Here is a 21,599-nt window from a genome sequence, read left to right as displayed (position 1 = left end):
GTGTTTGGGTCCCTTGGCAGTGACCCTGGCCATCTTTCCTTCTTCCTTCCCTTGGGCTGCTCCCAGCAGGGGCAGAGTGAGGCACCTCCAAGATCCCAGGCCAGGTTCAAGCCTCAGCCATTCCTGCCCCTGCCTCAGGGAGACCCACGTGGCTCGCAGCTCCTGGGGCCTGGGGTGACCTAGGTCAGGGTGCAGGGGCAGGAGGGGAAGGCAGGTGAGCCGCTGCAGCCCAGGGAACCCAGGCAGAGGCAGGGGTGTTAATTACAGTACGACTTTATTAATACTGGATCCTCACAGTGCATTTGTTACTTGTAGCAGTGACTATTTAAATCAAGGGGCGGATGGAGTGGAGGGGGCAGGAGGAGAGGAGGATTTATCCAAAAGCCAACGGAAAGAAAAGGAACGAGACGGTTCAGGGGGGATGAAGGGGTGGCGAGGGGTGTGTGTGGGGGAAGGGTGAACAGGAACGGGGTGGGGGGGCCTTGGGGAGGGAAAATAAATTAAAAAAAGGAACAAGTTAACAGCACCAGAAAAGTTACTGCAGTCAAAAGACGCTTTTGAAAAGAACAGTTCTCTGTACAAAATGAAAAATAAACAAATGTAAAGAAGCCCCCCCCCAAACCAAAGTTTATGACGCGGGATTGTTGGCTCGGATCCCGGAAGGGGGGCGCTATGAGGTGGTCGCTAAATGACGAGGGAAGCAGGGGGTGGTCAGGGAACAGACGAGGGGACGGAGTATGTACAGCCCTGGGGGCTCAGGGGAGGGGAGGCAGTGGCCCCCACCTTCTCCTGGGAAGCCCCAGCCCCCACCGCCCATCAGGGCCTGTGGAGCCCCCAGGAGGCGGTGAGCTCTTCCTCCGGGGACCCCTGTGACCAGCCACACTCCTGCTGCTCCTGACTGTCCCCTCACACATGCTGCTTCCCACCCCATCAGGTCACCTGGGCAAACCCGACGCAGCCCTGAGCGGGGAAGGTGCAGCAGAAATTCCACCCCAGGGACCCCAAACTCATCACCTGCTCTCTAGGTTCCCACGGCTGGGAGCTCGGTGGGTCATGGGCTCCACCAGGCAGTTCTCAGATCTAGGGACCTGCAGGGACCCTTCTCCAGCAGTCCCCAGGGAGCCCAGCGGGACTCACTCACACGGGGTCAACCCTGCTGAGACCCCAGTTCACGGCCCAAGAACTCCCGGGAGCTCAAGCCTGGACCAGCCCCAACACCATTCCATCCACACCAAGGCAAAGTGCTCTCCTGACGCCCAGCGAGGTGCCCCCCTTGGGGCTCTGCTGCTCTCTTTACCACCCACAGTCCACCCTGATTCCCTCCACTCGCCCTAGGCTCACGTGCTTTTACCTGCTCAGACTTGGCCTCACAGAGGAGGGTGCCCCACTCCTCTGCCCAGCCCTGCTGCCAGCCCAGGCCCAGGCCCGCACAGGGCCACCCTGGGATGGCATCTCCGCTGGCAACAGAGAGTCACAGCCCATCACCCTGCACCTGCTCCCCCACCCCAGGCCTGTAGCTCCCTCAAACCCCAGCAGACAGGCCCAGAGACACCCTGGCCCTGCCCTCTCCAGGCTCATTTTGGCTACACTGGAGGTGCTGGAGAGAACAGCTTCCCCCGGCTTCAGGGGAGTTGATTCTGCCCTTCTCCTGCCATAGGCCCATCAGGCCACCCTGTGACCTCCCCCTCTCAGGCACTCGAAGACACACACCCTGTACCACCAGCTCGCCCCCCACACAGTCCTTGTCTGGGGTCAGCTCCAATTTATTATATTTATAAAATAACCCTCCATACCGTCTACTGCTCCAGCCCCCGACCCCAAAGGAGGCTGCAACTGTGACCCCAAAGTGCCACTAGTTAAAAGTCTTGATGTGCCAGATGAGAACGGGGTATCTGAGGCAGCTCCTGTGTGGCTGGCCAGGCAACCCCCAGGACCTCTGCCTTCCTTTTCCTGCTGCCCTACTGGGTCCCCTTCCTGCCACCCCTCACATGGGAGAGGAGGTGGGAGGGTCCCCTGAGCCTTCCACATGCAGGCCCACTCCATGTCCTTCCACCCCATGACTCCACTTGGACTCCCTTCCCCATGGGTTGGCCTGGTCTCCAAACTCCAACCTGCTCCCCTAATTCTAGCCACAAATTAAGATACCCCAGCTGATTGGACACTGGCCCCTCCACAGCCACCCTGCCACCCAGGTGGAGAGGGACCTGGAAGAGGCAGAGGTAGAGGGGAGAGGTGTAGGGGGCTCATGAAGGGACAGGAAGGGCCGGCATTCAAGAGTGAGCCAGGGCACCGTGACTCTGGGGAGCAGGTCTGGACCCCAGGCCAGGTGGGCCAGGGTTGGCACGAGGCAGGCTGGGCTCTGGGGGTTTGGAAAAGGCAGGGCCTGAGAGGAGGGACAGAGTGGGCAAGGGAAGTAGAAAACAGGCTCCAAAACCAGTTCGAGGCCTGCAGGCTCCACCTGTCCTGCGAGGTTGGTTAAAGAAGTCACATCCCGTTAAACGCTGTGGTCCAGCCTGGGTGTCTCTTCCATAAAGTGGCTTTGCTTTGTCCCTGGCGTTGTTCTTTCTCCTGACTGTGCCTGTGCTGAGTGGCTGCTGCTCACAGACCAGGCCACCTGCTTGTGCTGGGGCCAGACAGGGTGGGGAGGGTGGCGCCATCATAAGATGCGGGGCGCAGACCTGTCATTGGTGACGGTCCTGCGGAGCCGGACCCCGCGTCGAATGGCCACCAGCATGTCTTCGGCTGGGGGGTCGCTGGTGGCAGCAGGGGGTGGGGTAGGCGTCTCCTCTGCTGGGGTGGCAGACAGGCCGGTGGGGAAGGGGAACTGGCCCTCGCCCAGGGCGTGGGCACCTGCCACCAGCTCCCCAAGCTTCTCCACCAGGCTGTGCCTGTTGGCGGCCAGCTGCTGCTCCTCGTCATCCTCAGCCGCCAGCCCGGCCCCCGCTGTGGAGTAGCTGGCCACCTCCGGCGACGGGCTGCCCCAGGCTGTGTTGGGCAGGCTGAGCCTCTTCGGGGAGGCCTTGGCGAGGTCCGGTGCCAGGGGCGAGGCGGCCTCATCCGTGTAGAAGACACACTCCTCGCTGCCTGCCCGCGTGGGTCCCACGTAGCCAGGGGAGTCGGGTACCGTGGGTGTCTTCACAGGGACGATGGGTGGCCGGATGGGGATGGGGCCGGCGCTAGACAGAGCACGGCGTACAGTGGGCTTGGTGGAGGGTGTGCGGCGGATGGTGGCCACGCCGGGTGGGGCGCCGGAGGGCAGGCCCGTGGCTGTGGGCAGCCCGGCGGTGGGCAGCCCCGCGGTGGAGGCTGGGCGCTTGGTCTGGATCAGGCGGCGGTAGTTCTGGGCGATGTTGCTGTTGCGCGGGATGGTGGACGACTTGTCAAACTCAGGGGGGCCCTCGCTGTCCGCGTCCCCATTCACAGAGTAGCAGTCATAGTCGGAGCCTGGGGACACAAGATGCAGTGAGCCTAGGGTCCAGGTGTCCCCTGAGCCCCAGCCCACCCAGGATGGACACGGAGAGGGAAGAAAACGGGGCCCTCATGTGCGGCCCAATCCCAGCTGTCCCTGTGGGGTGGGGCCACAGGCTGTGAAGGCCTCACACACACTTTCGGCCAGGGATGGCCTCCTGCAGACCCACCGTGGGAGGGGATGGTGTCCTCGGAGCACGAGGGCGTGGTGGTCTGCGTGCTGTAGCCGCTCGAGTACTGCAGCGAGTCCCTGCTGCTCTTCTGGTGCTCCAGGCTCAGGCCGCGGGTCAGCACCATGGCCAGGTCGCTGGCCGCAGGGGACACCTCCTCGCCATGCTGGGGGAGGTGAAATCGCAGATGGAAGTCTCTCTTCCTTTCTACCCTCTGCCTGGACTCCAGGCAGCCCCACTGAGGCGACTGAAGCTGGCCCTGGAGACCCCCTGCTGGGCCGCCTGGGGAGCTGCCCGCCTACCTTGGCTGCGATGGTGGCAGGGGACATCCGAGGTCGTGGCACCTCTTCTCCACTGGGGCCCAGGGTGCCTCCACTAGCGGGGCCTGGCTCATTGTCTCGGAGAAGCTCCACTCGGTCCTTCCTCCGCTGCAGCGTGGCGCCTGAGGGCTGCTCGTGGGGGCCAGCCTTGGTCCAGTCCTGCAGGGTGTGGCAGGCAGGTCAGGGGGACTCATGGCCTTGCTGCCCACAGCCAATGGGGCCCTTCACTGGGGTTGAGGCTCAAGTTGTCCAGATCTGTGAGGGGCCCTCAGCGCAATGGCCCAGGCCAGAGCCTGGAGGGTGGGTATGGCTGCTGTCCCACCAGGCCCAGGGGCAGAGCAGGGAGCCCCAGGAGGGAGAGATGTGGCTGTGAAGGGAGTGGCTGGGGGGTCCTCTGGCTGAACCTGGGCCTCTCTGGGGTGCTGGCCCCATGTTGGGAGGGCACAGCTTGAACAGCTGGTGATTTTCCTGGGACGGGGCTGGGGGCACTGACCGAGGTGGGGGAGCTGCACTCGCTAACAGACTGGCATGTTTCCGAGGCCTCGGAGGACGCGGAGCTGGAGGACTTCTGCCATGCAGCGAGTGGGTGGTTGCAGACAGGGGCCGGCAGCAGACAGGGCGGGAGGCAGAGCAAGAGGAGAGAACAGTTCTGATTACAGTGCCGCATGCAGGGGCGGTTTGATTCAGCACCTCACCCCATGTCCCTCTAGGGTCACGGCCACCAAGAGCACCTGCAGCAGAAGGTGGTGGCCCAGGCACACACCACGGGGACTGAGCCACCAAGAGCCCAGCCCAAGAACCCACTCTTTGAGGATTCACCAGAGGACCTGCTGCCTTACACGGTTCTCTCAGGGGATGCCAGCAGGGCAAGGGGCATATGGAGTCCAAAGTGTCATCCTGCACATGCGAAGCCGGGTGCCCATTAGGTCTCGAAACCCAGATGCAATGTTGGCAAGTGTATTTACAAGCCTGGATTAAGAGTCAGGGCTGGAGTCACACATCCAGCTGTCTCAGGGCAGGAGGTGGCCATCCAAGCTGGGGGCACAGTTAGAGGCCCCAGGCTGGGACCATGCCCTCAGGGGTGCAGACATTTAGTGATTGGAAAGAGGAGGACAGTCCAACAAAGGAGATTGGGCCAGGAGCTGCCAGAAGTGGGAGGAGCCTTGGAAGACAGAGGACCTGCTCTGAAGTGGGAGGGGAACGGCTGTGCTAGAGGGAAAGTAACTCCCGCCCTATCAGGCAGGAGGGGACCTTGGGCGTGAATGGGAAATGCTTGCGGGCATTAGAATAGATGAGGTACCCCTGAGGCTCTCCCTAAAGGAAAGCGAAACAAGGGGTAGAAACAGGACCCTCAGCATAGGTGATGGGTTCCTGGGGCAGATGCTGACTTTGGCACTGCAGTCAAAGGTGAAGCCAAGTGAAGTGCTCGTGACAAGCAAAATTCAAGATGAGCAAACCAAGCCAGGGCAGCTGGGAGGGACCCCCGTCCCTGCCACAATCCCCACATCAACCTCAGTTTAGATTCCCAGGTTTCCTAAAGACTCTGATGAGCCAAGATCACTAAAACAAAGGAGAACAAAGCAACCAAAAGGGAGGACTCAGAGGAAGTAACACACTCAGACTTTCAGCAATGACTGTTAAATATATTAAATAAAAGACTCAATGCAGAAGTATTTGGCAGAGTCACTGAAAAAATTCAACACCCATTGGTGAAAAAAATGACAACAAAGAATAGAAAGAAACCTAATCTGATAGAGAATATCCACAAAAATATTGATATTTTTCTCTCTAAGGTTGGGAAAAAGACAAGGATACCCACTATCAGCACTGGAAGTCTTAGCCAGTGCAATAAAACAAGAAAAGGAAAATAAGGAAGAAATAAGATGATCATGGTTTGCAATGACATGATAACAAAGAATCTATATCAGAAACTATAAATTGTTGGAATCAATAAGCAATTTACACAAGTTTACTGGCCAGCCGCAGTGGCACATGCCTGTAATCCCAGTGACTTGGGAGGCTGAGGCAGGAGGATGGCAAGTTCAAAGCCAGCCTCAGCAACTTAGTGAGGTCCTGTCTCAAAATAAAATATTAAGAGGGCTAGGAGTGTGGCTTAGTGGTTAAGTGCCCTGGGTTCAATCTCTACTGCCAAAATAAATAAATAGAGATAGAGAGATATAGAGATAGATAGATAAATAGAGAGAGAGAGAGAGAGAGAGAGAGAGAGAGAGAGAGGTTTCTTCTTAGCAAAAGAAATATAGCACTAATCTCTAGGGTATATAAAGAACTCAAAAAGCTAAACACCAAAAACCCAAATAACACAATCAATAAAGGGCCAGGGACCTGAACAGACACTTCTCAGAAGAGGATATACAATCAATCAACAAATATATGAAAAAATGTTCATCATCTCTAGCAATTAGAGAAATGCAAATCAAAACTACTCTTAAGATACCATCTCACTCCAGTCAGAATGGCAGCTATTATGAAGACAAACAACAATAAATGTTGGTAAGGATGTGGGGGAAAAGGCACACTCATACATTGCTGGTAGGACTGCAAATTGGTGCAGCCAACATGGAAAGCAGTATGGAGATTCCTTGGAATCTGGGAATGGAACCACCATTTGACCCAGCTATCCCTCTCCTTGGACTATACCCAAAGGACCTAAAAACAGCATTCTACAGGGATACAGCCACATCAGTGTTTATAGCAGCACAATTCACAATAACTAAACTGTGGAACCAACCTAGATGCCCTTCAGTAGATGAATGGATTAAAAAATGTGGCATATATACACAGTGGAATATTACTCAGCAATAAAAGAGAATAAAATCATGGCATTTGCAGGTAAATGGATGAATGGAGTTGGAGAAGATAATGCTAAGTGAAGTTAGCCAGTCCCAAAAAACAAATGGCGAATGTTTTCTCTGATATAAGGTGACTGACTCATAGTCGGGAAGGGAGCATAGAAGAAATAGACAAACTCTAGATAGGGCCCAAGGAACAGACAAATCACCAGTTGCACGGAACACAAGGTGGGAGGGGAAGGGAGGGGGCAGGGGGTTGCCAATGATGGTGGAATGTGATGGACATCATTATCCAAAATACGTATGTATGAAGACATGTATGAAGACATGAATTGGTGTGAACATACTTTATCTACTGAGATATGAAAAATTACAATAAGAATTGTAATGCATTCCACTGTCATGTATTTAAAAATAAAATCAATAAAAAATATAAAAAAATAAGTAAATGGACAAGTTTATTAGATACAAGGTTAGGAAAAAACCTATTGTATTTCTCAATACCAACAGCTAACAAACAAAAATGTAATATATAATAATACTAACAGAAATCAAATACCTAGAAAAAATATCCAATGATAGATATGCAAGATCTTTACATAAAAATTAGAAAACGCTATTGAGGAAACTTAAATCCCAAATACAAGGAAAGACACAACTCCAGTCAAAATCTGAGGAATGTTGTTGTTTGATTTTGGTTTCGTTTTTTTTGGTAGAAACTGACAAGGTGATCTTGAAATTTATAAGGAAATACGAAGGATCAAAAATAGATGAGGAGACTGTGAAGAGAAATGAAGACAGAAGACTTTCATTATCAGATATCAAGATCTTCTACAAAGTTACGATAATTAAGATGGGTTGGTACTGGCCCAAGGAACAGACAACCAGTTGGCCCAAGGAACAGACAAGTCACCCGTGGCACAGAACATAAGGTCAAGAAAGAGCCACACACAGACACCTGATTCACGACATGAAGCACAGTAGGGAAATGAGGCTGCTGTGGTCTCAATGTTTGTGTTCCCTCAAAATTCATGTGTTGAGATCCTGACCCCTATGGAGATGGCATCAAGGGGTGAGGTTTTTGAGGTAGGCATGGTGGCGCAGGCCTGCAATCCCAGAGACCTAGGAGAATGAGGCAGGAGGATCACATGTTCAAGGCCAGCCTCAGCAACTCAGTGAGGCCCTCAGCAACTTAGTGAGACCCTGTCTCAAAATGAAAAGTAAAAATGGCTGAGGATGTGGCTCAGTGGTAAAGCACCCCTGGGTTCAATCCCTGGTAGTTAAAAAAAAAAAGAATGAAGAAAAGGTGAGGTTTGGGGAAGGTGATCAGACCATGAGGGTAGAGTCTGAGCAAATGGGACTAGTGTCATCATAAATGAAGCCTGATGGAGCTCGCTGGACCCTTCCACCATGTAAAGAGACAGTCAGAAGGGCCTTCTGTGAGCCAGGAAGTGGGCCCTCACCAGACACTGGGTCTGCTGCTCCCTCAATCCTGGATTTCACAGCCTCTGGAACTCTGAAAAATAAATTTCTGTTGTTTATGGTATTATGTCAACTTATGGTTATTTTGTTACAGAACCTCAAATGGGCTTAGACAGATGGTCTTTTCAATAGATTGTCCTAGGTCAATTAGATGCCCACATGGAAAAAAGGATCTCCGCTTCATAACACACACACACACACACACACACACACACACACACACACACAAACGAAAAATTCCAGGTAAGTTGTGCATCTAAATGAAAAAGGTAAAAACAAAAAAACTTTTAGAGGAAAACATCTTTGTGAGTGGGAGTGTGAGACAATATCTCAAGCAGGACACAAAAGGCACTAACAATTTTTTTTTCCTAGCCTCCTGATAACAATTTTTTAAAATGGAAAAATTGGACTATATAAACTTAAAAATTTCTGGTTATTAAAAGACCCCATGGAAAGGGTAAAAAAAACATACCCATAAAATGAGAGAAGATATCTGATGAAGGACTTGTATCTATAATATATAAAAAGTTCTATAAATCAAAGAGAAAAACACAAACAACCTAGGAGAAGAATGGGGAAAAGATTTGAACAAGTCCTTCCCAAAAGAAGATAATCAAATGCACTTTGAAAGAAGAAAGAAGGTGTCCTACCTCATTATCATTAGGGCCATGCAAATGACAAACACCAGGTACTAACTATTATTGTACACCTGACAGAATGGTTAAAATAAACAAGATACAAAATACTAAGGGCTGCTGAGGATGTGGTGTAGCAATGAACTTCCATAATCTTGCTATCAGGGGTGTAAATCTGTACAACCACTTTGGAAAACCATTCAGTAGCACCTGTCAAATTCGAACACGTGCGTACATCGTGACACAGTAAGTGCACTCCTAGCTCAGCACCCCCACAGAACCGCACACCAACTAGAAGGTTCATAGCAGCACTTTTAGCTGCGCCACAGCCAAAACACTAGAAAATATCCAAAGGTCCTTCAAATATAGAATGGCTAATTACATATTCATGTGATGAAATGTTCTACAGAGATGGGAATGATACAGGTCTCATATAAGACAGATGAATCTGGTGAACATAATCACTGAGCAAAAGGACCTTTTGTCCTCTAACGGATACAAAATGTATGATTCTCTGCCCATCTATCAATCATCCATCTATGTATCCATCCATCCATCCACCCATCCGTAGTGCTGGGGATCAAATCCAGGGCCTCACTCATGCTAGTCAAGTGCTCTACCACTGGGCTACATCCCCAGACCAATGACTCATGTATATTATAAAAAAGGCAAAAGCTAGTGAGGACAGTGGCTGTCCTTGGATGAGAGTGGCAACCTTTGGCTGATGGTCACGCTGTCTTGCTCTTGATGCTGGTGATATGGGTGTATTCTGTTAGTACAGATTTATTGAACTGTACCTTTAGGATATATTTGATTCTTTGCATGTATGGAATGAATACATCAGTAAAAAAGTTCCTAAAAGACTCAGTGGTAATGGCTTATTATTATTTTTTGGTACCAGGGATTGAACCCAGGGGCACTTCACCACTGAGTCACATCCCCAGTCCTTTTTATTTTTGAGACAGGGCTTGCTAAGTTGCTGAGGCTGGCCTGGAGATCATAATCCTCCAGCCTCAGCCTCCAGAGTTGCTGGCATTAAAGGGCATGGGCCACCATATCTGGCCCCAGTAGTAGTGACTTATAACCCAGAGAATATTCATGAGTCCGTGCTGGTATAAATAAGCTAAGTTGCTGAGGCTGGCCTTGACAGTACATTAGAGGAAAAACAGACTGGAAAATGGACCTAAAGAAATTATCCAGATTATAGTATAAACAACAAAGAAATGAAATATGGGATTTTTTTTGGTACTGGGGATTGAGCCCAGGGGCACTTTAACACTGAGCTACAGCCCTAGTCCTCTTTATGCTTTATTTTGAGATAGGGTCTCCCTAAGTTGCTGAGGCTAGCCTTGAACTTGTGATCCTCCTGCCTCGGCCTCCTGAGTTGCTGGGATCACAGGGTGTGCACCACCACACCAGGTGAAATACATGAATTAAGAGACACAGAAAGAATGACAAGGTGTGACACATTTAACTGGAGTCCCAGTAGGAGAGAATGAAAGTGGGGATAAAAAAGATGATGGCTGAGGCTGGGGGTGCAGCTCAGTGGTAGAGTGCTTGCCTGGCATGTGCGAGGCCCTGGGTTCGATCCCCAGCAGCACAGGAAAAAAAAAAAAAAAGGAGAAAAGGAAAAGAAAAAAGAAAAAAAAGAGAGATGTTGTCAGACTGGATAAAACAAGAAAATCTAGGCATATGCTGTTTACAAGAGACTTATCTAAAACATAATGATATAGTGAGTTTTAAAGCCAAGAGATGAAAATTGATAATATAAACATGGAACAGAATGAAGGCCCTGGGATCACTCCCAATGGCTACAGTGGCCCCGCGTGTAGTCAGGCCTGAGCCTACCCGAGGCGGCCGCACCCCACCCGGGGGGTCCTCTGGTGCCCCTCACCTGGCTGGTGATGTCTGAAGGCATGGGCGAGGGGGGCTTGGAGTAGGTGGCGTCCTGGGAGATGAAGCCAGAGTCGTGGGAGGAGACGCTGGAGAGGCGGGTGGTGGCGGTGGCTGGCTGCGCCAGGCTGCGGTAGCGACAGGTGGAACTGGGTGAGTATGTTTGGGCACCCCCAGGCCATGGGGCTCCGCCACCCTTGGCACTGCTACTGCTGCTGGGGGCACTGAGGGAGTGAAGGAGGACGGCACAGCAGCCAGACAGGGAGGCGGGGGAGTGTGAGGGGGTGACAGATGAGGGGGAGAGAGATGAAGGCAAAGGAAGGAAAAGAGAATGTCAGACTCTGAGGTCCTGAGACCCGGGTACTACGGAGGAGCTGGGTCCCGGGGTGACGTGGCAGGCAGGGCAGGGCTGGAGCAGGGGGGACCAGGCCCTTGCCCCTGGAGCTCCTCAGTGTCGGAAGCCACGGTCAGGGCATGCCAAGGGCGAGGCGAGCGCTATGCCTCCCCCTCTGCCATTAGAACAGTTGTCCTCAGGTTAATGATGGGGAAACTGAGTCACAAAGCATCGAACAATCAGATGTTTCTAAACTGCCTTCTCTAGGCCTGATGTTGCCGTCCAGTCACAGAGGGCCATCTTGCACGAGGTGGCGTGTCTGGACAGCACATGAGGCTGCCCTCCAGGGAGGGTCTTAAGCCTCCCATCATCTCATCACCTCTCTGCCGGAGGGTGTCCAGCCGGCCATGGCTCATGCCCTCTGCACAGCCACTGAACCCCCAGCAGTGCCCCTGGCAAGGAAGGCTGCCCTGCTCCTGAGCATGACCTTGAAGCACCCCCACCTGGCTCCTGGTCTCCCCTGCCGTCTACCCCTCTTTGGACAGGTGCTCATCCAAGGTCTAAAGAGGTTCCAGCAGCCGGAAGGAGCAGCTGATCACTGGGCCTGGCTTCTCTCAAGCCCTGGGTGCCCGGACAGAGGGGCCTCCCTCAATAATCATCTCTGTGCTCAGTGCCCTCCCCACCCCACTTCAATCATCAGTCTCCTCTAGATCTGGCCCCAGTGCCATCAGGGAAGGGCCCCTGATGCTGAGCCAAACTGGTGTTGAGTGAGATTCTTGGCCCCTCCCTGGCTCTGAGACCCCAGGGCCCAACCTGGGTCAGAGCTTGATCCATTGGCAGCTGCCTGGGCACCAGCTTTAGGAACCAGTCAGGCTGGACCGTTCAACATATGTCCTCAGAAAGCCCTGTCCCCTTCCCTGATCACAGATTCTTACTTCCGCCCCACACTGTCCTAGGCCTGGCAGAGTCCCGTGAGTGGTTAAATGCTAAGACCCCGTGCCTCAGTTTCCCCTTCTATGAAATGGAGACAAGACCAGGCCTGACACAGTGGTGTTAGGATTCAATGAGGAAAATGCTTGGCACCTGGTACACAGTCAATGCCCTGTAAACGAAGCTACTGCCCCTCCCTGCCAACAAACGCCTGGGGCAGCAGTCCTGGGACTACTGGGCACGTTTTCCTCTACACCTGAAAATCCCTTGGATGACGCCGAGGTCATATGAATTCTGAGGCTCTGAAGAATCCCCCTGGCCACCCCACCACCCCACAATTCTGGGGACTGAACTCAGGGCCTCACACCTGCCAGGGACGTGCTCTATCACCAAGCCACGTCTCCAGCCTCTGAAGCAGTTCTTGATGGAGCTTTGGGGGGAGCTTCCACATTCCTTCCTGGGGTACCTCCATGAGTCCCACCCCACCAACCTGCACATGCTGGATTTCCGGGAACTGGAGCTGCTGGGTGACGATGGCGGGGTCTGGTAAGACCAGCTGTAGTCTGAGCCCTTCAGGTCCTTGATCACCTGGGCAGGGACATACATGGGGGTCACTGGAGGCAGACCCTAACCTACAGAGAGGCTCGTCATGCTCCTCAAAGAGCTGGCGGGGCCAGAAGCCTTCTACTCTCTTCCCAGCTGTGGACCATGCTTTAGGAGAAGACCCCAAGAAGCTAACCCTCCCATCCCCCAGCCTTCTCCCAATGCACGATTCTTACTGGGGTGGGAAGCAGAGAGATATGGGAACATTCAGCTCTCTCTGCACCCCTTCAGCTTACACAGCACAGATTTGGGACTCTGGGTGGGGACATGGGAGAAGCAGGTGCTCCCAAGAACTGGCAGAGGAACCGGGCTAGATTGGATAACAGGGGATAGGATAACAGGGGAGCAAATCATGGTTGGATCCGAGTCTCCGCTTTCTCCATGAATTGGGGCCACTGTTCCTGTCTTAGAGCACCATCAAGAGCGCTAAGGAAACAACCTGTAGAGGGTGTTTGTCAGAGTGTTGGGCACACAGGATGTGCCTGGGGAGGGCAGTGGGAGCAGGCGGGGACAGGGTGGACACATATGCCTGGGTCTAGGGGAGGTGACTGGTGTTCTCTGTGTGGATGGCAGCCAAGCATCAGCAGGTTGGAAAGGGCCAAGCTCCAGGGATCTGAGATTTTTCCCACCTGCTCTCAGTCTGAGACCCCCCCTACTTGGGACCTAAGCATATCACCCGGGCAGGTGCTACTGGATGCCCCCTGGTGGCTGCTGGAAGTTCTCTGGTCTTTTCCCAGATGCCTTCCCCAAATGCTGTCTCCTTTTCTCAACTGTCTCCAATGGAGGGCACGGCCGTTTCCTCCCTGTCCCTGTCCCTGTCCCTGGGCCCCAGGGCTCACCGCACCTGCTCACTGGCGGGAGGCAGCTTGTGGGGTTCTGCAGTCAACACCACCAGGTCGTCAATGATGCCCTGCAGGTGGGTGATCTCCCCCAGCATGGTCAGCTCGCCGTTCTGAGGACGCAGTGATAAGACCTGATGGTCCCACCGCCCTCCAGCCCACCCTGGAGAAACAGGCCTTTTCGGCCTCTCCTGTCTCACCCTTCCCTGCTAACCAGTCCGTTTGGGACTGGTGGAGGCTGGGCCAGCACAGTCTGGGTGGCTGACATGACCATCTGTCCAGACCAAATCAGGACACGAAGAGCCACGAGACCTGCTTCTGGTCCAGGAGCATGTGGCTCTAAATGTATTCTGCCAGGGATCACTTAGAAGTGATCTAGGAGGTCAACAAGTCCACCCTGGGTCCCACCCACCCACCCCACTGGCCTCTGAGTCACCATGAGACCCACCACCACGGGCTGCAGGAAAGTGATGAAGGTGCAGAAGCGGCCTCGCTCCTCGATCAGGGCCCGGCGCACTGCCTGCTTCTCCGTCTCCTCCAGCAGGAGGTACATGTCATTGACGTCCTGCAGGGCACTATCCAGCTGGGGCTGCAGGTCTCCTTTCCCTGGAGGGGTTGGGAGGAGAGGCCGCGCTGGGGACGCTGGCCTGGTTTGCTGCACCCATGGCTTAGGCCCCTGGGGTGGCATCCCTGGCCGTGGAGCTGGGCACTACAAGGGGAGTGGGGAGGGCAGACTGTGGGGTTCGTGGAAGGGATGGTCCCCCCAGAGCAGGCAGAGAGGACAGGCAGATACACACGCACAGGAAAGACACCAAAGCTGCAAAGCCACCCAGGACCCAGGTAGGCAGGGCTGACCATATAGAGGCCAGTGGGGGCCTTCACTGCATGGGATCCCCTCACTGCCTGGGGAGGGCACCCCATCACCACACAGGATACAGGCAGGTGGTGTGGAGCAGGACAAAGGAGACCCGGGTAGGGGGCTCAGCTGTAGGCCAAGCCACCCAAGGTGCCAGGATCAGGAGACCTAGGGGCTGGACCTGGGGAGCAGGGAGAGGGGTGTCTCAGGGTGGGCCCCCACTCAGATCAGAAAACAATACACAAGGACAGCGACGGTGACACAAAAAGCAGCAAGAGAGACAGAGAGAGGCGAGAGGATGATATGGAGGAGATGTTGAGACAGGAAGCAGGGAGGCAACAGGTAAGAACAGGGCTGGCCTGGTGGGGCCGGGGCAGCCAGGGCCTATGCCCCCCACCCCGCCCCACCAGCCAACCCCTCCTGGCCTGGCAGACTGACCCAGCAGTGGCCCTGGACTCATCCCTGGCCAGGGGCCCCAGGGCCCCAGGGGGACTGTGCCCCAGGCCCCTCCCTCGGTGGACCGACCGCCTTCCTCGCTCCTCCTTGGCCTGAAGAGGTTCCTTCCAATGGCCCTGAGCTGGGGGAGACAGACAAATGCGACAAGGACGGGAGGAGCAGCTGGAGGGACCGACATTTGACTTACCAAGTAGCTCTACAGGAAGGATGTGGGAGGAGGAAGAGGAGAGACAGAGAAAGAAAGAATGTGTGAAAGACAGCCGGATGGACAGAGCCACTCCTGGGGTGGGGTGGGGGCCTGGGCCTGTGGGGCCTCTTACTTTCTCCCAAGAGGGAGGGCCTGGGCCTGTCTGGTGCACAGGGCAGCTCCCTCTGTCCCACCCGACAGGTTGGAGGGTCCTGTGTCAGGGATAGGACCCCTCTGGCCAGGATGACGCCCTGGGGTGCCCCATAGGGCAGTGGGGCTATGGAGTGGGACCTAGGGGCTGGGCCTCCGCAGCTGACTCTAGGTCCTACCTTTTCGCGCTTTCTTCTGCAGCTTCAGCGTGTCTGATGACTTCTTCTTGATCTCGTGCCGGGCTCGTTTGTACTCTGCGGAGGCAGGGTGAGATGGGAGGCTATAATAGGGATCCCTGCGGAGAGGGTGTGGGCACCCCCACAAAGCCCCACCCCACCTTTCGCGTGGTCCTTGTCCAGTTGGTTGGCCGACTTCTTCCAGTCCTCGATGCGCTCCTGCAGCGGGTTGATCAGGCTCTCCAGCAGCGCACTGTGGGTGGGAGCTGGGGGTCAGGATCACAGGGGGCAGGGTCTCCCGCGGACCAAACGCCTTAGCCCTGCCCGCCGCGCCCACTCACTTGGTGAACTGTCGCAGCTTGGTCTCTATGCTGCGGTGGCGCATGCACATGCGTGTGAGCGCCGAGCCGATGTCCCGTGTGGCCCCTGGCGAGACAAGCGCGGCGTGGGAAGGGGCCCACTTGGGTCTTTGCAATGCCGGCCTGGGGCCACAAGGGGGCGCGCCGGCCCGCAAAGGCCAGGCCTGCAGCCTGCGCCCCGCCCTCGCGCTCTGATCCGTGGAGTGGGGTAGGGAGTGGGTGCTGGGCGTTGACCCAGCTCCTCCTCAGGCCAGGACCCCGGTCCCGCATGCTGGCCATCCCAGCCTCGGACAGCTGCAGGTACTCTGCTGCCAAGGCCAGGGGCCTCCCCTCTCATCGAGCTGAGGGAGGCCAGTGCCAGACAGCCCAAGGAGGAGTCAGTGAAATTCTCCAGCCCCCGGGGAGCCCGTCCAGGTGTGGAGTGAAGTGACAGAGGAGGGCACACGCCGGGCCTATGTTCTCAGTGCTGAAAGGAACAGGAGCCGAGGTGCTTGCTCTAGACCAGGACCCCAGGGAGTGCTCACGTGCCCCGTAAGCGCACCGAAGGGCGCTGGGAATAGGCGAGAAGCCAGAGACGCTCTGTGCAGAAGGGCAAATGGCTGGCAGAGGGGTCAACTGAGCTGCCCACAGCAAGAAGGGATCCCCTGGAACATCCCTGTTGCCACTCACCCACTCCTGCTTGTGCCTCTTGTGGCAAGGGGCTCAGTCTCTCCACAACCAGCCCATTCCGTGAGGGAGCAAAACCTCAGCTCCGGGCCTTGTGTCATTTCCTTCGGGCTTTCCCACCCCAAGCCCACCCTGGGGCATCCCTGACCTCCAGCCATGATCCTTCCCACCTCGAGTGTTGGTGGCCATGTCGGCCACTTTCTGGAAGGCGTCCAGGAAGGCCACAGCAGCCAGCACGGTGGTCCTGGGGAGACGGACAGTGAGATGGAAGGTCAGCGGGGGTCTTCCGTCCATCCCTCCCTAGCTAGAGCACCCCAGGCAGCCTCACCTCAGCTGGGAATGCAGCTTCGTGGCCTTGGAGTTGAAGTCCTCCCAGATGGGGTAGGAGCTCTGTGAGAGAGGTGGGAGAGGACATGAGACCCTGTGGGAGGGGGCTGTAGGGCTCAGCCTGGTCTGGATCCCCCATATGCTACCCAGACTTGTCCCTTTCTTGAGAGCAGCTTTGCCCCTGAGCAGAGCAGGCTCCCGCCCTCTGGGAGGAGACAGGGCTGAGGACAGGGCAGCAGGCATGAGAAGGGCTTGCCCCTGGGAACCAGTGCCTTGGCTCTTCCTTCCCACCCTGTTCCTACTGTGTAGAGTTGGCAACTCTGCGGTTCCCACTCTCCATCCATGGAGGTGGAGGCAGTAGATGGCAGATCCTGTCTCCTCTGGGCTCCTCAGGGGCCTGGCAGGGATCTCAGCTGAGTCCCAATAGGGACCCATGTTCCCTGGGCCTGGGATGGTGGGCCCTGACAGGCCGCCTGGCTTAGGGCTGTAGCAGTGTCGGGTGGGGAGGCTGGCAGGGTCAAGGCATTCCAGGTATAGCGAGGCCCTGGGAGCTGCTGCTGGCAGGACACACTAGGCCAGCAGTAGTGGCTCCTAGGCTTCTGAGGAGGCTGTGGCTGCTCAGGGCCTGGACAGTCTGCCCAGGACAACCAGGCCCCAGGCTGAATGGGGCCTTGTGCGGCCAACAGAGCCACCTTTTTCCACCCCCCGCTCCCCTCCCCTCCAGGGGAAACAGTGTGGCCTTTATCCCCGCCTGGCCCATGGCTCCATGTTGGGAGGGGGTTTCCCAGTAGGGAGGTCGAGCTCCTGGCGACCGACTTGTCCAGTCTGATTAAGGGGCTTTTCTGGCTAATGTGCTCTCCCCATGGCTGCAGGCCTTGAGAAAGCTCAGCCTTGGCTTCAGGGCCCTGTGGAGGCCTTGCTTTTTGAAGGACAGCCCTGGGGGTTCAGGCTTTGCCCTAGGAAAGGAGGGGAAACAGAGACCCCAGTCCCCCAAGGCCCTAGAGAAGGCTCTCCTTGGCTGTAGCCCCAGGACAGGTTCTAGCTGGCCTCCCCAGGCCAGAAGTACCCACAGGGGGTAGAAAGGAGCTGAGAGGCATCAGGGAACCTCAGAAACCCCCTCCTTCCCAGCCCAGCCAAACCAGTGACCAGGGAAAGCAAATATTTACGAAGTACACTGAGGCTGGGACAAGAGACAGGGGATGTGGGTTGGCTGTCCCCATACAGCTCAGGGAAAAGGAGCCTGGGAGGTTTTCCCTAGCAGTCCCAAGGAGCTGACCCATGCCTTGGGGTCTTTTGAAAGGCATACCTTCCTACCACCTTCACCCCACCCAGCCTGGATATCCTTGAAGACCTCCCTGCTGGGGTGCAGGTGGTCCACAGCCAGCTGTTCTGCCCCCCTCCTCCCTGATCACCTTCTCAGCTCTCTCAGCAGTCCGTGGGTAGTCTCAGAGAGAGGGCTGTCCCAGGGGAGGGGGACAGGACAGGGCATGGGGGAGGCAGGCCTAGTTTCTCCTCAGCAGATGGACCCAGGTACTAAAGTCCTCAAGGGCTTAGCATTCTCTCCCCTCCCCCACTCATGGTTCCCGAATGAGCCCAGAGACTAGGAGGAAGGGCCGGAGTGGCCAGTGCCCCAGGCCTTACCTGGCCCAGGCCCTGCCTGTCAGGTTCTGAGACCCTGGTTTATCTTCCCTGGTCACATAACTGCACTGTGTTCTATGCAGGGCCTGGCTGGCACTTGCAAAGTGTGCGTCGGTCTTCACAGCAGCCCTGTGAGAAGATTCCTACTATTTCCCCTTTTAGTGATGAGGAAACAAGGTGAAGTGATTTTTCCAAAGCCACAGGGTGTGGCATCAGAGTCTGATCCCATGTCTGACAGGCGAATGACTGCATGTCAGGGTAGAGGAATCCTGCTTCAGGAGTGCAGGGACGTGAGCACCTGAGCTCCAGGGACTGAAAGGATGGGGGAAACCCCCAGCTCTGCCCCACTCATCTGGGCTGCTCCAGAGTGAGGAGGTGAGGTGCCCAAGGGGACAGGATGAGTCTGAGGAGCAGACGGCTGTGGCTGCATGAGAGGAAGCGACCTAGGCTTCAGCCCCAGAGGTTTTCCAGGTGACCTTGGGGCAATCTGAGTCTGTTTGCCCACCAGTAAAATCAGGAGAGGGACTTGCACCTCCCTGGGGTCAGTGTGTAGGCTCCAGGGGGTACTCACTGAAGGGACTGCTTGGAAAGGGTCTGGGCAGCTAGCAAGGGCTCATCACTGTTGGCCAGGAGCACATAAGCCCTGTCTCTGCTAGGAGAGCCCTCCCACCTGCCCAGGGTCTGTGTGTCCGGATGACACTCTACTCTGGATAGGGAGGCAATGATTACGACCCCATTATCTGAACAGACCAATGTGAGGTGGTGGCCCCATTTGCTCTCTGAGGGTGCTGTGCCCGGGCCTAACACCCCAAATAAGTTCTTGCCCCTCTCTGGATTCAGTGGGCTTGTGGCCTGAGCTGTGTGAGACAGGGAAGGCAGGGCAAGCTCCTGAAGACTCTTCCCCCCCTGAGCTCAGACCTTCCTCCAGCTCTCTAGGCTCCCTGCTATTGCCTTTAGCCACGGGTCCAGCCTCCTAGTGGTTTGAGGGAGATCTGCTGTGGGCTCACTGGGGGGCAGCTCCAAGGGGCAAGATTTCTCCCAGACCCAGCAAGTCAGTAGGCTTGGAGTCAGTCAGAAGCTGCCCCCCAAATCTAGTTATCAGTCTCCAGATGGCCCAGCCCCCTCCTCTGTCCCTGGCCAGGGTCCTTGAACACATTCATGTGTCATGGCTAGGGGCAAATCTTTTCATGGTGTCACCACAGTTGGTGAAACCTCTCCCTTTTGACTCCACATATCTGCAAATCCTGCCACCAGCCAGTCTGAACCTCTTGCTGCGATCTGGGCCCATTACCTTTGGTGTCATCTCTAACTTCCTTGCAATTGGCCAAGAGGGAGGGACACAGTCCTGCTCCTCTCCTCTGGGCTAAAGCTGCTGCTTGCTGCAGTGTTTGCTGTGTGGCTGCCAGTGGGAGGAGGTGCAGGCAGCTCCCACCCTCAACCAGCCCCAGAAGCGGCCAGGGGAAGTGGTCTAGGCTGCCCAGTCCCAGGAAAGGGCCTTCGTGCCAGGGCTCTGATGTCTGCAGGGTGGGTGGAGGCTGCTCAGGGCCAGCAGAGAGGCCCACAGGTGGAGCTGCCAGGGATGGAGGTCCCAGGGGGGAAAGCACTATGGTGGCCGGGGGTGGGGGAGGCGGGGGGAGACATGGACATGCTGCTAATTGCGCAGTCCCAGGCCAGAGTGGCTTCAGTCCCCATCCTAGGGGACAGAGATCTGGCAGCTGCCTCTGGGGCTGTTTCCCTGGCAGCACAGGAAAGGAGTCCCAACCTTTTGCCTGCCTATCACCCTCTACTTCCCAAAGCGCCTGCCTGGAACTCTTGGGTAGGTTGCATGTGGTTTGTGGTGTCCCCACCATTCCCCAGGCTGGGGCCTGGTAGGACTTTGTGTTGTGTACTAGGCCAGTGTGTGTGGGGCTGTGAAGGGGCCCTCGGGAGCGCCTGTGGGGAGCCAGGTTCTTCCTCCTGCCTGCAATCCTGCCTCTTCATCCTAGACCATGGGGACAGAGGAGAAGGGCAGGAACGCTGTTTCTTGGCCCACCCTGTCACTGGAGCTGGGCCCTCTGCCTACTCAGTCTGGGGCAGTCCTATTATACTTTGGCCTCTTTCCGGGACAGGATCCCTCCTACCCCTCTCAGATAAACAATGAAGGCTGAGATCAGGGGCAGGGTTAATGACCTTGAGCCATTGCCAGGCCTCAGTTTCCCCACTTGGTGGGCTGAGCAAGAATTAGTGACCTGCTCCAGCCTGACCTTGGGTAATCACGGGGAGTGGGAGGTTGGCGCTGAGTGGTAGTGGGGTAGGAAAAGCGCTCCCTTGGGGTTGCTCCACCAACCCCAATCTTCTCCCCTCCTCCTCTCAAAGTGATGATAAAGGCCTATCCTTGGGATGCAGGGACATTCAGCTCGGAGACCTGGAGTCCTGGGGCTCGCTGGGGTTGCTGATGGGGGGCGGGGCTGGGGCGGCAGTAGCAGGGTCGGGCCTCTGGCGGGGAAGGAGTTAAGGATTCTTTGCTTTATTATTTTTCCTGCTTGGGCTGTGACAGCATTGTCTGGGCTCCGGGGCCGTCGGGATGGGGGGACATTGTGCTGGAAGGGGGCGGAGGCCGGCAAGACCCTGGACTGGTTAAAGGGCCAAAGAGTCAGTCCTCTAGCTAAACCCCAATCATGGTTGGGGGTCTGAGGCACAGAGAGCCCGCGTGTGCGCAGGCTCGGGTCGCGACGGCGCAGGGAGACCCGGGGCGCTGCACGGATCCCCCAATACTTGAGCACCCACACTCCCGCAGACAGGCACCTGGAGACCCGGGCGCAAGGCAGATGCAGGCAGGGCACTCTCAGACAAGGACACAGACCCCACCGCGCACGGTCACAGCAGGGCACGGCTGCCCGCCGCCACGCGTCCCCAGAGGGGACCCGCACCCGCGCGCCCACCCGGGTGGCCGGCCCCGCCGCGTCCCGATTACCTTCATGTCGTTGACGATGGCCTGGAAGAGCCCGCCCAGGGCGCCGCACTCCTTCTCCGCGGTCTCCATGCTCGGGCCGGGCGGGCCGCGGCGGCGGGGCGCGCAGGGGCTCGGGGAGCCGCGCAGGGGAGGGGGCCGGGCCGCGGCGGGCGCTCGCTCCGAGGCCGCGCCGGGCCTCCGCCTCCGGGCCGCGCTCAGCGGCCGGCCGCGCCGCGCTCTGGGGTCGCGGGCCGCCGGCGGGCGGCGCGGGCCATGTCGCGGCGGGGCAGGCGGGCGGCGCTGGGGGCGCGGCGCGGGCAGCTCGCGGCGCAGCCTCGGCGCGGGGACTGGAGCGGCGGCGGTAATCC

General features: G+C 56.5%; 1 protein-coding gene across 3 annotated transcripts; it reads right to left on the bottom strand.

Moving 5' to 3' along the window:
- Window positions 1-257: 257 nt before the first annotated feature.
- Mtss2 (MTSS I-BAR domain containing 2) lies at window positions 258-21,407 on the bottom strand. 3 transcript variants are annotated; one of them, XM_071604646.1, is made up of 14 exons: window positions 21,253-21,407; window positions 16,663-16,724; window positions 16,505-16,578; window positions 15,651-15,735; window positions 15,471-15,562; window positions 15,313-15,387; window positions 13,933-14,090; window positions 13,490-13,597; window positions 12,533-12,630; window positions 10,780-11,002; window positions 4,452-4,526; window positions 3,941-4,117; window positions 3,639-3,804; window positions 258-3,444 (listed from the first exon to the last, which is right to left on the bottom strand). In XM_071604646.1, the coding sequence occupies exons 1-14, from the start codon at window positions 21,319-21,321 to the stop codon at window positions 2,657-2,659; spliced, it is 2,250 nt and encodes a 749-aa protein (XP_071460747.1). In that variant the 5' UTR covers window positions 21,322-21,407; the 3' UTR covers window positions 258-2,656. The 3 variants fall into 3 exon arrangements, with proteins under 3 accessions (XP_071460747.1, XP_027789125.1, XP_071460748.1); XM_027933324.3 differs by having other exon boundaries at window positions 10,780-10,906; XM_071604647.1 differs by lacking the exon at window positions 4,452-4,526.
- Between the last annotated feature and the right edge of the window lie 192 nt (window positions 21,408-21,599).

This window comes from Marmota flaviventris, chromosome 18 (genome assembly GCF_047511675.1).
Source record: "Marmota flaviventris isolate mMarFla1 chromosome 18, mMarFla1.hap1, whole genome shotgun sequence".
NCBI classification, from domain to species: Eukaryota; Metazoa; Chordata; class Mammalia; order Rodentia; family Sciuridae; genus Marmota; species Marmota flaviventris.
The sequence above is the reverse complement of the archived record's forward strand: the minus strand, read 5'-3'. Positions and strand labels throughout refer to the sequence as shown.

Bases quoted from the DNA above. Each gene is read 5' to 3' on its own strand.
- Mtss2 (XM_071604646.1), bottom strand. From the start codon at position 21,321: ATGGAGACCGCGGAGAAGGAGTGCGGCGCCCTGGGCGGGCTCTTCCAG. The intron at 16,725-21,252 runs GTAATCGGGACG...CCTCTCTCACAG, and splicing joins CCATCGTCAACGACATGAAG to AGCTCCTACCCCATCTGGGA. The intron at 12,631-13,489 runs GTGCGGTGAGCC...GTCCCTGCCCAG, and splicing joins TGCCTCCCGCCAGTGAGCAG to GTGATCAAGGACCTGAAGGG.